This window comes from Peromyscus leucopus, chromosome 7, assembly GCF_004664715.2.
Source record: "Peromyscus leucopus breed LL Stock chromosome 7, UCI_PerLeu_2.1, whole genome shotgun sequence".
In the NCBI taxonomy this organism is placed as follows: Eukaryota; Metazoa; Chordata; class Mammalia; order Rodentia; family Cricetidae; genus Peromyscus; species Peromyscus leucopus.
Genome location: NC_051069.1, coordinates 5,353,263 through 5,368,947, shown reverse-complemented (window position 1 = coordinate 5,368,947; position 15,685 = coordinate 5,353,263). Strand labels below are relative to the sequence as shown.

Below are 15,685 nucleotides of genomic sequence, written 5' to 3'. Positions count from 1 at the left end.
CAGGGACTGCCCAGGGATGTGCTTCTGAGTCATCCAACTAGAAGATGGCAGGTCCAAAAGAAACAATCTGTGGTGCCTATCAGCATACCGAAGAGCACACTGGTCTCCAGGCTCAGCATAACAAGTCCTGTGGCTCTTCTCACCCTACCCTTTACCCTCAACTCCAGCTCACAGGCTCCCCTCACCCTGCTTCTCATGCCCACATAACCCCGCCATTTCAGCCATGCACTCTCTTCATTCTCTCTCTCTTCCTCTTTCTGCGCCCTCCTCAGTCTCCTTTGACCTACTTATTCTCTTCAACTTCTTCTCTCCTCATCCCCCTCATCTCATGGCCTGGTCAAGTCTGCTGGCCATGTTCAGTTTACTACTTTCTCTCCAGAGCCTTCAACACATATCCATCCATCCATCCACATCCACTCCACCCACACCACCACCCATCCAACCACTTTTATGGAACGTCTACTTTGCAGACACTAAAGAGCTAAATATGGTGAAAGCAGCTATTCTCTAGTCACAGACACCCACTGAAATGGCAGGGCCAGGATTCATGCCCAAGCAACTCAACTCCGGACTCCGGTCTCCACCCTCCTTTGTGTCTCTCCTGGTGGAAACTCTCAGTTTAAGCTTTTTAGAACTAAGAGGTTGATGATAGCCAACTTCAAATCACATTCTTCTTAACAAATAACTGCCAATTTTGTTTTTATTAGTGGCCCTTGCAAATAACTTAAAAGCGGGAGGCACACACCAGTACAGTATCATTTGTGGAATTACAGTCATCAAGGTCACAGACTCTACTAAGCACCCGCATGCGCTGCTGGACATCTGTGACCAGAAGAAACAGACAAATGCTCTCCATGCTTCCTTCAGCATGGGCTAGGAGAGGGCCCCAAGGAAAAAACCTTTAGGAAGCCTTCTTTCTTACTTAGTCCTGAGTAGGTCCCCCTCTGTCCTTGGACTGTCTGTCACCATCTGTCATGCCCTGATAAAGATCTAGACGATCATAGCCTCTTTTCTGTCCCACTACAATGACTCAAGAGCAGTCAACGTGAAAAGCTCCACCCTGGGGGTTAGGGAGATGGTTCCATTGGTAAAGGGGTTGCCTTACCAGCGTGAAGACTGGAGCTCGATTCACTCACATAAATGTTGGGGAGTGGTGGTGTACACATGTAACCCCTGTGGTGGTGGGATGGGAAGCTCACGGACCAGCTAGCCTGGCCACTGAGAGATCCTGCTTCAAACAAAAAGTGGAAGGCACCCAAGGCACGACACCTGAAGCTGTCCTCTGGTCTCCAGAGGCATGTGCACACAGATGCATGCATGCAGCTGCAAATACATGTGCACTCACACTAGTACAAACTCTTCCCTGACAATTCCTCCCTTGGGATGTATGTTGACCAGAAAGGAAATAGAAAACGGCAGAAAATTAGGGCTCTTAAGAGAAAGATGCTCAGAGATCCAGGGAGGGGGAAAGCCATGCTCCCTCGTTGGGTGGACAGCTGTCAGGTACCCCTTACCCAGACAAGGACCTCACCGAATCTACAAGCAGCTTCTTGCTGGACTCCCCGATGCTCTTCAAGGCCACATCCACATCCTTCTGGCCAGGGAGGCAATTCACGCAGTTATTCAAGGAGTGAGACACAGCTTTGGCCACCTGGACACACAGAGGGAGGGAGGGAAACACCTTAAGAAAGCCGCTTCCGGCACAAATGCGTTTGCACATTTGTTGAGAAAGAGCAGAGAAAATATGCAGAGCTAACATCAACATGCAACAATTATTCATCGGCAGCTACCCAACACTGTTAACTAAATGAAATCACCTTGGCCAGGTCTCTGGTCTCTGCTACTCTGGTGTTGGGAGTAACAGCCTTTAATGCTGCATATGCCATCTGCTCCCCAGAGCCAGGATGAGCCGCAGCTCTGGAATCCAAACACAGAATTCCCCAATATGAGGCCAGGCCCTAAAGCATAGGTACCTTCTCTTAAATGAAACAGAAATGCCTCCCTTATCTGGAGTCCTGCTGAGGTCCCCAAATCTGAAGCTATACTTAGGTTCTTTGGAGCATATCTAAACCTGTGATTGATTCTTCTCAGTGAAGCTCTGGTGTTCACACACCTCAAAACACCCCACTTTCACAATAGGCAAAGAGGGTGCTCCCACACATTCAGCCCAACCTGGTGAAGATGTCGGCATGCTGCCTTTCAGGAATACTGAGATGGGTCCCTGCTTACACACTCTGGTTGTCTCAGTTAAAAGGGAAGCCGGGGAGTGGGCAGCAACATTCTATTTAATTCTAAAACATCTATCTTCCCAGTCTCATGTCAAGAACATGGGAACAGGTTGTCCCTAGCCAGCTGGCTTCAATGGGGAGTTGAAGAATCATCAGAAGAGATTAAGGGAGCCTGTTGAGAACCTTTGGGTAGCAGGACCATACTTTACCAGGAAGAGGAGTTCAGCAAAGCAGACATAAGCCCCAGGCAAGCATGCTATGTCTAGAGTACCAAGGCCCCATGTCATTGTTGACCATGAATTAAGTAGATTAATGTGGGAAATACTAGGTAAGACATAATAGTGAGTATCACGTATGGTCAGTTTTGTTACCACACACGTTGGAAGGATCTGAAAATACTTGAGTCCCAAGCATTTCTGTCAGGAAAATGTGTCCAGAAATCACAACCCCAATGACCATGGTTCCCAGTGCCCAGGCTCACCTGGGCTAGCCTCTGCTGACTTTCTGTATCTCCAGGTGCAATTAAGGCCTGCTTGGCTTCTTGGATGAGCATGGCCGATCCCTCCATCACATCTCGAGCAGAATCTAACATGGCATGAGCAGCCTCGGGGTCATTTGTGGATGCAGCCACTCCCCGGGCAGCCTGGGCCAATGTTTTCAGAGCTTGGGCTGTTTCTCTAGCTGCCACTCCTGCGGAGGAAAGCCTGTCAGAGTTTCTACTAAATTCCGTCAGAAGTTACATTTCTCCTCTACAGTAGTCCTGGGGTCCAGATTAATTTTTGACAAATGTGAATTGCTGTGATAAAACTCGCAAGAAAAGTCTTATGTGTGCACTCAGGTGAACATGTGGAACCACATATCTTGAAAAAAAAAATCCAGGATTTGAATGACTGAGTCACAGAGGGCTAATGTAGCTTTAGAAAATGTACACAGCAGGTTTCCAGAATGTTTTTGCCATTGCCCTAGTATCTTAACTAGTAGGTACTGTCAGAGTTTGAATTTCAGGGGTCTGTAGCTGCAACTCAACTGTATTTTAACCTTCACACCTGGAAGGAATAATCATCCAAGTTTTATTTTTGTTGCTATGACAAATAACCTGGCAAGAAGCAATGTAGGGGAGAAAAAGGTTTGCTTGGCTTATAATTCCAGGTTGTAGTCCACTCCTGCAGGAAGGGAAAACAGGAACTCAGACCACCACATCCCCAGGCGAAAGCAGAGAAAGAGAATCAAGGCATGGTTGCTCCTCGCCTGTGTTTTCATTTCCTTTACACGGTTCAGAACCCCTGCCTAGGGAATGATGCTGCCAACAATTTGCTCACTGATGTTAGAGGGCCCAGCAATCAAGACCTCACACATAGACATGCCCACAAGCCACCTGAACTAGATGACTGCTCACTAAGCTTCTCTTTCCATGGGGCTAGAGAGATGGTTCAGCAGTTAAGAATACTTGTTGCTCTTGCAGAGGTCCTAAGTGTGGTTCCCAGAACCCACCCCGCTCACAACTGTCAATAGTCCAGTTTCAAGGGACCTGAGATCCTCTTCTGACCTCTGAGGCACCAGCCATGCACATGGTACACATACATACATTCATGCAGGCAAAACTCATACACATAAAAAAATAAATCTTAATTTCCTTTAAAGATTCCCTTTCCAGATAATTTTAGGCTGTGTCAAGCTGACAGTTAAAACTAACTAGTATGGGGATGATGTTGAGGATACTTAAACAAGTACATTGAATGGCTACTGGATATCCTCTTGGTAAGTGTCTATCTTTAAATACATTTTGATGTAGATAACAGGCCTAGGGAGTGATGAGTATAAACCAGTCCTCTAAGGAGTCAGCATCACCTCATGCAGAATAAACATATGTCTAACTGTGAGGCCACTGGTCCTGAGACCACCAAAGAGAGGATGGAGCATGGAGGAACCTTTCTCCTACAAACAAAAGAATCTGATCTACCCTGGAGCTTATCTCAAGAAATCGTTTCCCATAAGGCCTAGCAGTGATAATGTCCCGACTACAGGACACTTCCTAGGCAGCACCGGAGCTGGATCTGAGGTTCCTAGCTTCCTGCACACACTCTTTAGTGTGTTCTTTGGAACAGTGAGGTGTGAGGGCCTCTTGCTGGAACACAGGGGCTGTGCATGGAAACTGCTTCTTTCAGTCTGGGGTATAGCTTTCTACAGAGCTGTTCCTCAAGTCATCACAGACACAGTCAGCGATCTTCCCTATGGCATCCGTGAGGCTCCATAAGAAGAAAAGCCCCAGACCCCCAAAACCTAGCCACATCTGCAGCTGCAGACTCACTCATCTATGAATGGTCTGTGTGTCACACAGCTGGGATGGGAGTGCTGCGACCTAACCATGGCAGGTCACAGTACTGCCAATCTGCTGTTGGTCAGGAGCCCGTGGAAAGGAAGGGCATCAAACTCAGGACTTCCTTCTTTTTGTGGTGTGTGTGTGTGTGTGTGTGTGTGTGTGTGTGTGTGTGTGTGTGTGTGTGATGGGTGTGTTTGTAATATGTGTGTGTGCGATGTGTCATAGGTATGTTTGTGTGTGTGCAGGCACTAGAGAAGTCCAGAATAGAAAACACAAAGGTAAATAAAGCTAAGGCCAAGGGGAGAAACATTTTATGTTTCAGCTTTTGGCTCAGTGTTGAAGGATGTCATCGCTCAGAAGAACTCCAGATGTGGTCAGGCCCTCATCTCACTGTCTTCCCTGCCAAGTGTCTGTGTGTCTAGACTGCTGTCTCTCTCACAGGCCATAGCTTCCCACAAGTTTCAGGAATGGCTGAGAATTGACTGTTGAAGATTCTAGGCTGTGATTCTTTTTAAGACACCTCCTATTGCTGGTGCCCTTTTATTATTTGGATTCTTAAATCCACTTCTATTCAAATTCTGTGAGAACTTTAAAAAATGAAACATTTATAATACAATTAGAAAAGATACGTTATGTAAAGCTACTGAATGGAAAATGTTTTATAGATTAGCATGATATAAAATTTTTAAGATTATGTTTTATTGACTTATTTTTTTGTGAGTGAACATGGCTGTGTAGGTGTAGGTATAGTTTGTGTGTGTGTGTGTGTGTGTGTGTGTGTGTGTGTGTGTGTTTGTGTAGGCAGGTATATCATCATGGCATGCATGTGGAGGTCAGAAGGCAACTTGTGGGGGTCAGTTTCTTCTTCTTCCGTGAGGGTTCCAGGAATTGAACTCGGATGATCAGGCTTGGCAGCAAGCATTTCTAACTGCTGAGCCACCCTACTGGCCCTTCAGGTGATTTCTGGAAGGCAGAAACTGGAAAGCCAGGCTCTAAAACCCTACCCCTGTCCTTGCCATGGATCCTCTATTGAGGACTCACTGTGAAACCTCAAGGCAAAACAAAGGCTCCTCTTTGGAGGAACCAGGTTTCCCAGGTAGATAGAGGAAGTCACATCATCAGAAGGAGGAAACAAGGCCACCAGAGAGTTCATTGAACATTGAAGGTCCATGGGGAATCCCCATAGGGTCATGTGACCAAAATCAGCACTGTCCCTTCCTCCTCATCATGACCCTACTACCCCATAATTGCTTTTCTGGTCAAGTGTACATGAAGATCTATAACTCAACAGGGGCAAACTATAAAACACACATCTGTTCTAACAGATGTAATCCTTGGAGAACACAGTTTCTTTCACATCTGGATCTTCAATTATACTCGATAGCAGAGTTTCAGGACAGCAAGAGATATCAAACATATCGGCATTCTATGAAGTTGTTTTTGAAAGAGGGTCTCATGTCACCCAAGGTAGCTTTGAACTCCTGATCCTCCTGTCTCTAGGCACATGCTACCATACCCAGCTCTCAGAATGTTTGTTATTTTCAGAATTCACACATATTGCATGTCAAACTAGCGCTGGACCACAATGCAAGGCTCCAAGATGAATTTAGGAATGGTGTAAATCTTTAATCTGTTTTGAAGTACTTGCAAAAGGTTGTACGTTGCTGTGTTAAATGGTTTAGAAATATATTTGGGCTATTTAACTGGCCAAAGGAAAACCTAGTTGCATTCAGGTACAGCCCACTAATAGTTAATGCGTAGCCGCTGAACATTCCACAGGCCTCAAGTATGGGGGAGGGAGCTAGACTCAGAGAGGAACTGTCCACCCTGGTTCTCTCTTCCCTTGCTTCCCACACTCTTCAACTCTGCTGAAACTGCCTCCACCCAGATGGGCAAGGACCTCCTTACTCCTAAAGCGAATGGAAGCTTCTCCATGGCCCTACGTGACTCTCTGAGGAGCAGCAACTCTTTGTCTCCAGAGACACACCATCTCTTACCCATGGCTGTGGCTCCTATTTCTATCATTCAGCATCATCTTTCACTAGCTAACCTTTTCCCAATCGGCTACTCACTCCAGGCAAACTTTTCCACAGTGAAGGTTTCAATGACCATGACTAAACTAATAATTGCAAAATTTCTATTTCCAGCCAAGCCTCCTCTCCTAAGAGAGCCAGAGAGCAAGCTGCCTATCTCATCTCTATTTGTATACCCACCAAGGACTTTAAGCCAAGTCCATCTGAAGTTAGAACTGCATCCTTGAACTTCAACTCTCCACCCTATCAATCTTGCAGTCGTACCCTAGCAGCTCATGGAACTCTTGAGTTAGCTGCCAGGCCTAAGAATTCTCAATGTTTTCTTCCTTATCTCCATGTCTGCCACATTCTAACCAATCATCAAGCAGTGTCAGCTTGCTTTAATCTATCCCTTGGATGCATCACTGCCATACTCTAGATCTTGAGTGTTCAAACATCAAAGGTCCATGTGTTAAAGACTTGGTCCCCAAGGTGATGCTAGTAGCTTTAAGATACATGGCCTAGTGGGAGGACTTCAGGACACTGGCCATGTGCTCTTGAAGGTGGTTATGGCATACACTCTCTGCGCCTTCCTTCTCGTTCTTTTGCTTTCTGGCCTCAGGGTGAATGGTTTTGTTTTATTACATGCTCCTGCCTTTATATACTGCATCGCCAACACTGAAATAATTATGGACTAGAGCCACCATGAGCCACAATGAACTCTTCCTCTATAGACGTTAATTACCTCGGGTGTTTTATTTTAGTGACATAAAGCTAGTTACCACAGAAGATCACCACCTCTTGTCTAAATGAATTCAACATTCTGGTTGTTGGTCTTCCTTCTTTCTGTTGTTTCTCTCCAGTCTATTCCACACGTAGGAGGAAGGGTCACCCAGAGGACACTGTCATCTGTCTCCACAGCTAAAACCCTCCAATGGTTTCACATGGCTTTTGGTGAAACTCCAAGCTGTTCATGTTGCCTACGAGGCCCCTTGGTGTCTGCACCTTGGCTCAGCTTTCTGGCTGTGTCTTCTTTGCTTGCCTTTTACTAGAAGCTTCTCAGTTCCTTGACTTAGCCTTCTCTCTCACCTTTGAGACCTCACACACACAGCACCCATTTCAACACCACCTTCTCAATGCCTGCCGACGCGGAATGGCTTGCTATCTAGGCCAACCAAGGAGGCTGCCTGCCATTCTGCATGTTGTCTGTCCCAGATGACGTAACTTTGAGGGTTCCAGCAGTCTCCCCTCCTCGAAGCACACATTTCACCATCAACACAGAATCTGCCAAACTTCTGGGATCGTGTAGGAGTTTCTAAAATGTAAACTTCTCTCCTGTCTTCGAGTTTGTAAGAATTCATACTTACATTTCTCCTTCTCCTGGAGCCCTTTAAAATGTCCCCAGTGATCTTCAACACCCTGGTCTCCTCTGAAAATTTCCCTTATTTCTGATTAGGACAGAATTGTATATTTTTATTACTGCACATACTGTGTTATACTATATAATTTTGATTCCTGCCTTGCTCTTTTATTTTTCAAGTAATAAATATGTGCATTTTTAATTTTGCTTGGAGGGATGGCAGATTAACTCACTGCAAACCAACCCTCTCACAGAGAAACTGGGAAACATATGGCTGAAGTCAGCTGGGCAACAGGAAGGCATCAAGGTAGAGTGGGCCAAGATCTTGAAAGAATGAAAAGTGCAGAGAGGAGCCCAAGGCTCAGGACAGCTTCTTCCTGCCAGGCATTTCCTAATCTATAACAGCTGCAAGAGAGAGAGAGACCCCCAGCCAGGCCTGCAAGCACATGGGGGTAGGGCGAGAGAATAGTTCCAAGCATGAGAGGATGCAGCCTTGGCGTACACTGCAGTGTTGGCACTCACTGCAGCGTTGGCGCTCACTGCAGCGTTGGCGCGCACTGCAGCCTTGGTGCTCATTGCAGCCTTGGTGCAGACTGCAGCATGCACACTGCAGCCTTGGTGTGCACTGCAGCCTTGGTGCACACTGCAGCCTTGGTGTGCACTGCAGCCTTGGTGCAGACTGCAGCATGCACACTGCAGCCTTGGTGCAGACCGCAGCATGCACACTGCAGCCTTGGTGTGCACTGCAGCCTTGGTGCAGACCGCAGCATGCACACTGCAGCCTTGGTGCAGACCGCAGCATGCACACTGCAGCCTTGGTGTGCACTGCAGCCTTGGTGCACACTGCAGCCTTGGTGTGCACTGCAGCCTTGGTGCACACTGCAGCCTTGGTGTGCACTGCAGCCTTGGTGCACACTGCAGCCTTGGTGCACACTGCAGCCTTACCGCATCCTCACTTGTACACTAAGGGCTACACCCTGAAAGGTAAACCGGAAACAGATGTCATGACTTGCAGCCAGCGGTCTCTGCTTTTCCCTTTCATTAGTTACACGGCCTCTTACTCACAGCTTCCTAACTAAGGACTCTTCTGCCTTTCAGAGACAGCCACTTGGCATTGGAAAAGCTCAGGTCCCCTTAGTGGCCTGTCCTGCAACACAACTCAGCTTCCTTCTTGCTTGTTGCCCTCCTTCCATCATCCCCTGGAGACCCTGAGGACTGTTCATTCAGCTCAACCATTCCCTTCACCTGCCTTCCGTCTGACTTTGCTGATATTCTTTTTTTGTAGCTTTTACATTTTTACACTTTGGTGGGATTTCTGGAGTCAGAGATAGTCCTAGAAGTGTACAATTATCTCCACCTCCCTCGGAGTCTAACAAGGGATCTATATGGAGTTTGAGAATCACTTCATTGCATTATATCCTTGTATGGTTAACATTTGTCAAGCTGACAGGATCTAGATCCCCAGGCTGAGGAGGCAGATCGTCAATCATGTCTGTGAGGGAGTTTTGAGTTAGACTGAGTGAGGGGAGAAGATCCATCATCATTGCAGGGACTAGAATAGGCTGGGGTCCTGTTCTGAATACATAGAAGGCAGCGGCTGAGAAGCTGTATTCACCTCTCTTTGCTTCCTGACTGGGTGTGCCATGTGACCAGCAGCCTCATGTTCCTGCCAACATGACTTCTCGGCCATGATGGACTACATTGCCTTAAACTGTGAGTCAAAAATAAATGCTACTCTACTGGAACACTTGTCAGGTATTTTCAACACAACCACTAGAAAAGTATCAACTACGCTTGGGAAGAGCTTAGCAACAAGACTGTGCTTGATGGATGCGCCGTGAAGCTGAGGGGAAGAGGCAAGTTGACTGTCAACCCGTGAACCTCCCTCTCCAGACCAGCGGGTCTGCAGCCCCGCCACGGGCATCACGAAGGCCCCGAGAGTCCTACCTGTATAGTGCTCGTTGCCCTGAGCAGCGCAGGTGAGGAGCTGTGCCATGGAGGAGCCCACTCCCTTAGAGGTGCTTCCCAGGTCCTGAGCACACTTCTCTAGCTGTAAGAAAACCCAAGGAAGGCAGAACTTAGAAAAGAAACATTCTCTGAGGTCTTAGCAGGATTTAGAAGAACAATGATGCAGATGGGAACCTGAACCTGAGCTCTTTCTCACCTGAGTCAGCTGGACAGTACAGGGAAAAATGGCCTGGCTTGGACTAAGTGAGTTGGTGCAGGTGAAACCGTGTGAGTTACTGAGCCTTCGCTAAGCCCCACTCCTGAAGGGACCTAGCGAAGAAGGCCTTCAGGAAATGGAGGCAGCTCCTTAGCAGGCTGTAGCTATTAGCATGATGCCTTTAGAAACTCCAAAAGAAATCATCAGTGGAAAGTGATTATGCCTTGCCAGGAAGCAGGCAGACATCCAACCGCACCAGCTTCCTGGCTTGTGGGACCACTAACACAGGCCGGTTTGGTCATTATCCTTCAAGGAGTTCAAACCGAAAGATAGGCAAGAAAAATGGAGGTCTGGAGTGGTAACTAGACTAGGGAAGAAAGCAGAGGGTGTGGCACTCATGAAGAGCATGCCAGCTTCTTTTGTTCACCAAATAAAAAACAAAACTGGTAAAGGACTAGGGTACAGATAATTAATGAGCATATGAGGACACCGTTTAGAGGAGATGTATAGGTGTACAAGGATGGACAGAAAGATAAGAGAACATATACAGTCTAAAACATACAACACCTTCCCCAATGAAGGCCATACCTTCAGATGAAAATGGAGTCTGGTCCATCATAGCCAATGACAGAACACAGTATGGACAACCCCTGCGCTCTCGCCTCTGACAAGTGCTTTCTCTAAAAACAACAAGGTGGGCCTGAGGGATGACTCAGCCAGAGGGTAAAGGTGCTTGCCACTAAGCCTGCCTGATGACCTGAGTCTAATACCTGGGACCCAAACAGTAGAAGGAAAGTACTCCTGAAAACTGCCCTATGACCCCTACCCCTTCTAACACACACACACACACACACACACACACACACACACACACACACACACACGCATGCACATGCACACATTCACACACACACACACACACACACTCAAATGGACAAAAATAAGTAAAAATTATAATGCATTATTTTGCATTCTACTCGACCCACTGTCTGGTGTAAATGTACAATTTACACTGTATCAGTCCTTCCCTGGAGTTTGCAGAGTCACCTGGGCTACACAGTGAGATACTGTTTAAAAAAAAAGGAAGGAAGGGAGAGACAGGCAAAGACAAAGAGAGAGAGAGAGAAGAGAGAGGATGGTAGACCCCACATCCCAAATGTCCTACCGTTTCTCCTGGAAGTGGCTTCAGTTGACTTTCTGCAGCGGCCATCTTGGCATCCTGCAGCTCATTCTTAAGAGTCTGCACTGTGTTTAGCGCAGAATCGATTTCCATGGGACCACAGGCTTCATGGGCCTGCCAACAGAGAGGGGGATATGTGCATACAGTAGGCTTGGGAAACCGTCTCTAACACTCCGCAACCTAGGAAACGTTTTCCTAGACACTCCCGGTAACTCTGACTCAAGGAGAAGGCAAGGGTAGCAAGGATTTCCCCAGAGAGGACAGAACCTCCGTCACTCAGGTCCTTAACCATATTTTCCTAAGTCATTAATTAGGTGTGTCTTAGGACTGCAGACACTTAAAAACCTCCTGGAGGCTACTTTACACTCAGACCTAGAAGATGCATCTTGGATTCACTGGGCCTGGGCTGCAGTGACAGGACTCAGCACAGCATGTACATAGACAGAGGCTTGCGATGTACTCAGGGGTGTGTGCACAGAGGTTCGGGACACACACAGCATGTACATAGACAGAGGCTTGCGATGTACTCAGGGTGTGTGCACAGAGGTTCGGGACTCAGCACAGCATGTACATAGACAGAGGCTTGGGATGTACTCAGGGTGTGTGCAGAGAGGTTTGGGACACACAAAGCAAGTACATAGACAGAGGCTTGCGATGTACTCAGGGTGTGTGCACAGAGGTTCGGGACTCAGCACAGCATGTGCATACACAGAGGCTTGCGATGTACGCAGGGGTGTGTGCACAGAGGTTCGGGACACAGCACAGCATGTACATAGACAGAGGCTTGCGATGTACGCAGGGGTGTGTGCACAGAGGTTCGGGACACAGCACAGCATGTACATAGACAGAGGCTTGCGATGTACTCAGGGGTGTGTGCACAGAGGTTCGGGACACAGCACAGCATGTGCATAGACAGAGGCTTGCGATGTACTCAGGGGTGTGTGCACAGAGGTTCGGGACACACACAGCAAGGTAGCAACAAGTAAACTGAGGGAGGACTCCACAGAGAGCCCGCAGCAATTTCTTTTCATACATTTCAATACCGTACATCATCATCCTTCCATACTGAAGATTTATAAACTCCCCCATCTAATTATTTGCTTTACTTATTTAAATCTCTTGATCATCTAGAACACTGGTCTCCAATAGTCAGGACTTCATGGCCCCAACACATATTAATAAACTTTATGCATATGTAATATTGCCTATCAGTATTCTAAACACTTACAAATTATCACTCTGTGTAAGCAGCAGTAAATATGAGGTGGCTGACTTTTATGTGTCCATGTTATTAGGTACAGAAGCTCAGAGAGTCTAACAAATGTGTCAATGACAGGGGCCCAATTCAAATTCACACTGTCTGATTTCAGAGACTTCATGCCTTCTGATGCATTGAAAAGAATAAATTAAAAGCTCTTGCGGCGTCCTCCTGGACCAGCAAACAGTCTTGCTTAAGTATCACTTTGGGGCTCACTGTTCCAGGGTCGCTGTTTGATGCTGGCATACGCCAAGATTCACTGAGCAAACGGAGCCTGCAGCTGTGTGGGCTGCATGGCTTGTGGTGTGGATGGGCTCTGCCAGAGGCTTGCTGGGTGCCTGTATTCTAATAAGCACCCCACCACACACAGCAGGCTGGTATAGTGTGGAAGGCTCCAGGCCTGCGCACTTCACTTTGGCAATGGAGAATCTCTGCTCATGTCAGGCATTCAAGTTGGCTTCTATTTTCTTCTCTCACCACTTTATGAGGCTGCTAGTTTCTATAAAGGGACTGCTACAAGGAAACAAATGAATTCAAGCCAGAACTTCATGCTAATAACTACATCAGAGTCATAACGAGCTCCTTTGATAACTGAGTTTCAGAGACAGAGATTTATTTCGTCTCCAAGTCTGTTCTACTGAGACTCTGTTAAGGCAAACATGTCCATGTAAGGTATGAAAACGTTTTAGGGAAGAAAATCACAGGTGAGATGACAGCCCCACTCTCAAATAGATTTTCTACCTCCATAGCTTGTTTCTAAGTTCTCAAGATGATACATGGAAGATGTGGATATAATCAATTATTGCTTTAGCTTGGATCTGAAATGCTGGTGTCTCTCTCATGTGATCAAGGATTAGTCCCAGCCCATGCTACTCCTGGGAGGTGTTGGGACCTTTAGGAGGATGGGCCTAGGGGAAAAAAGGTAGGTTACTGGGAGTGTGACTGGGACCCTGACTCCATCTTGTATCTTTTGCATGCTGGCTGCCATGAAGTGAGCGAATTCCACCTGCCTGTATTTTCACCAAGGCACACAGTATTGCTACCAGCTACAGGCAAGAGGGCCGACTGAGAGCGAACAGAAATCCACGATGATGTCCCCTCTTCCTCCTTCTCCTTCACTCTCTCTCAGTTCTTTCCTTCCTCACCACCCTCACTCTTCCATTTTTTTTTTTTTTTAAGACAGGGTCTTACATAGCCCTGGATGGCCTGTATAGCCAATAAGCTAAAGATGACCTAGAACTTCTGGAAACTTCTGTCTCCATCTACCAAGTGCTGGGTTTACAGGCATGTGTCAGCATGCTTGACTAAACCTTTGTTCCCATTATGCTGATTCTCTTTGGCATTTGTCATAGTAACGAAAAGCTATTTAGCATAGATAAATTGCAGGCCAATTTATCTGGTACCAAGACACTTAAGATTGGCAGTGTACTCTAAGACTGAAAACAGACCGTCACTTGTCTCAGGAAATGAGAAAAGATGGAGGAAGTATATAACCTGAAGCCATTTGTAAACGGAAGGTGACGATCAAGCCTGGGAGCTTATGTTAAATGTTAGTGCTATCTTTAGTGGTCTTTAAATGAGAGAGACAGCTCTGTTGAGAAACTGGCCCAGCAGTGCTAGGGCCTGGATGGCCTTCCTAGCACAACATCACAAAGAGATGAAAAGCTGCCTGCAGAGCTAACCACTGGGACGAGGCCCCACTTGCCTTCTGCGAGGCGGTGCGCAGCTCGGCCAGGCTGGTCGCCAGGTTCTTCGCACACTGACTCAGCTGCATGGCCGCGGCCTGGTCACTCACAGTGGGGACTGCTGCCTTGGCAGAGGACACCATCTTGCTTCCAGGCTGTGGAGAGATGAAGAGAAAGTAAGATATCTCCTGGGCAACAAGATGCTGAGAGATCCAACAGCTCTGTCTCCACAGTGACTAGGACAAATTTTGCCCTAAAATAGGGTGTGGTTGTTTGTATGAAAAATATCTCCCACAGGCTCAGGTGTCTGAACACTTGGGGAATCTTTACAAGATGGAGCCTTGCCAGGGGAAGTGTGTCACTGGGTGTCTAAGGGTTATCATTGTTGTGACAAAACACCATGACCCAAAGCAACTTGGGAAGGAAAGGGTTTATTTGTCTTATGCTTCCACATCACACTGATCATCATTGAAGGAAGTCAGGACAGGAACTCAAACAGGGCAGGAACCTGGAGGCAGGAACTGATTGATGTAGAGGCCATGGAGGGGTACTGCTTACTGACTTGCTTCCCATGGTTTGCTCAGCCTGCTTTCTTATAGAATCTAGGACCACATAACTACAATGGGCTGGGCCCTTTCCCAGCAATCATTAATTAAGAAAGTGTTCTACAGGCTTGTCTGCTTGCAGTCCAATCTTCTGGAGGCATTTTCTCAATTGACGTTCCCACCTTTCAGATGACTATAGCTTTACAACAAGTTGATATAAAACGAGCCAACACACAGGGCAAGGCTTTGAAGGTTCATAGTACCACCCTACTTCCTGTTCTCTTTCTAACTGTGTGTAGATGAGATGTGATGAGCCAGGATTCTGTCGCTGTCATGCCACGTCCTCTCACTATTAATGGACTCCATCCCTCTGGAACCGAAGACAAAATAAACCCTTTCTTCCTTAACTTGCCTTTGGTCATGCTATTAGTTGTCACAGCCACAAAGAATAACTAATACAGAGGGATACATTAAATATCAATATCAAGTAGTTCCTAGGTCTACAGAGGTGGCTTAGTGGTTAAGAGCATGGACAGTTCCCAGCACCCACATGGCAGCTCACAAAGCTGTCTGTGATGCCAGTTCTTGGGAATCTGATGCCTTCTTCTGGCCTTTGTGGTCTTTACACACACACACACACACACACACACACACACACACACACATACACACACACACGGTACACACACGTATAGGCAAAACATAAACAGGTAACATAAAATTGAATACATCTTAAAAAACAATTACCATGGTAAACCAGACACTCCAGGGCAGTACAGAGTATCATAAGGGGACAAGATAGGCAGATTGATGAAAGTGACCTGAAATTCTCATTTAAAGTATCTCATTTAAAATAAAGATAGCTCTTTAATGAAAACATTTCTCTGTGTTTCTCAGAATGGTCCTTTACCCTGACTTTTACCTATTAGACCA

The 15,685-nt window shown here is 46.7% G+C and overlaps 1 protein-coding gene across 1 annotated transcript in view; it reads right to left on the bottom strand.

Moving 5' to 3' along the window:
- Tln2 (talin 2) overlaps nt 1–15,685 on the bottom strand; it is a 427,714-nt gene that overhangs the window by 105,922 nt on the left and 306,107 nt on the right. Inside the window, exons 26-30 of the mRNA XM_028864471.2 lie at nt 14,228–14,362; nt 11,250–11,378; nt 9,868–9,970; nt 2,710–2,918; nt 1,532–1,651 (exon numbers count right to left, since the gene is read on the bottom strand). Of these exons, the coding sequence (XP_028720304.1) occupies nt 1,532–1,651; nt 2,710–2,918; nt 9,868–9,970; nt 11,250–11,378; nt 14,228–14,362 (696 nt within the window). The remainder of the gene's footprint in view (nt 1–1,531; nt 1,652–2,709; nt 2,919–9,867; nt 9,971–11,249; nt 11,379–14,227; nt 14,363–15,685) is intronic.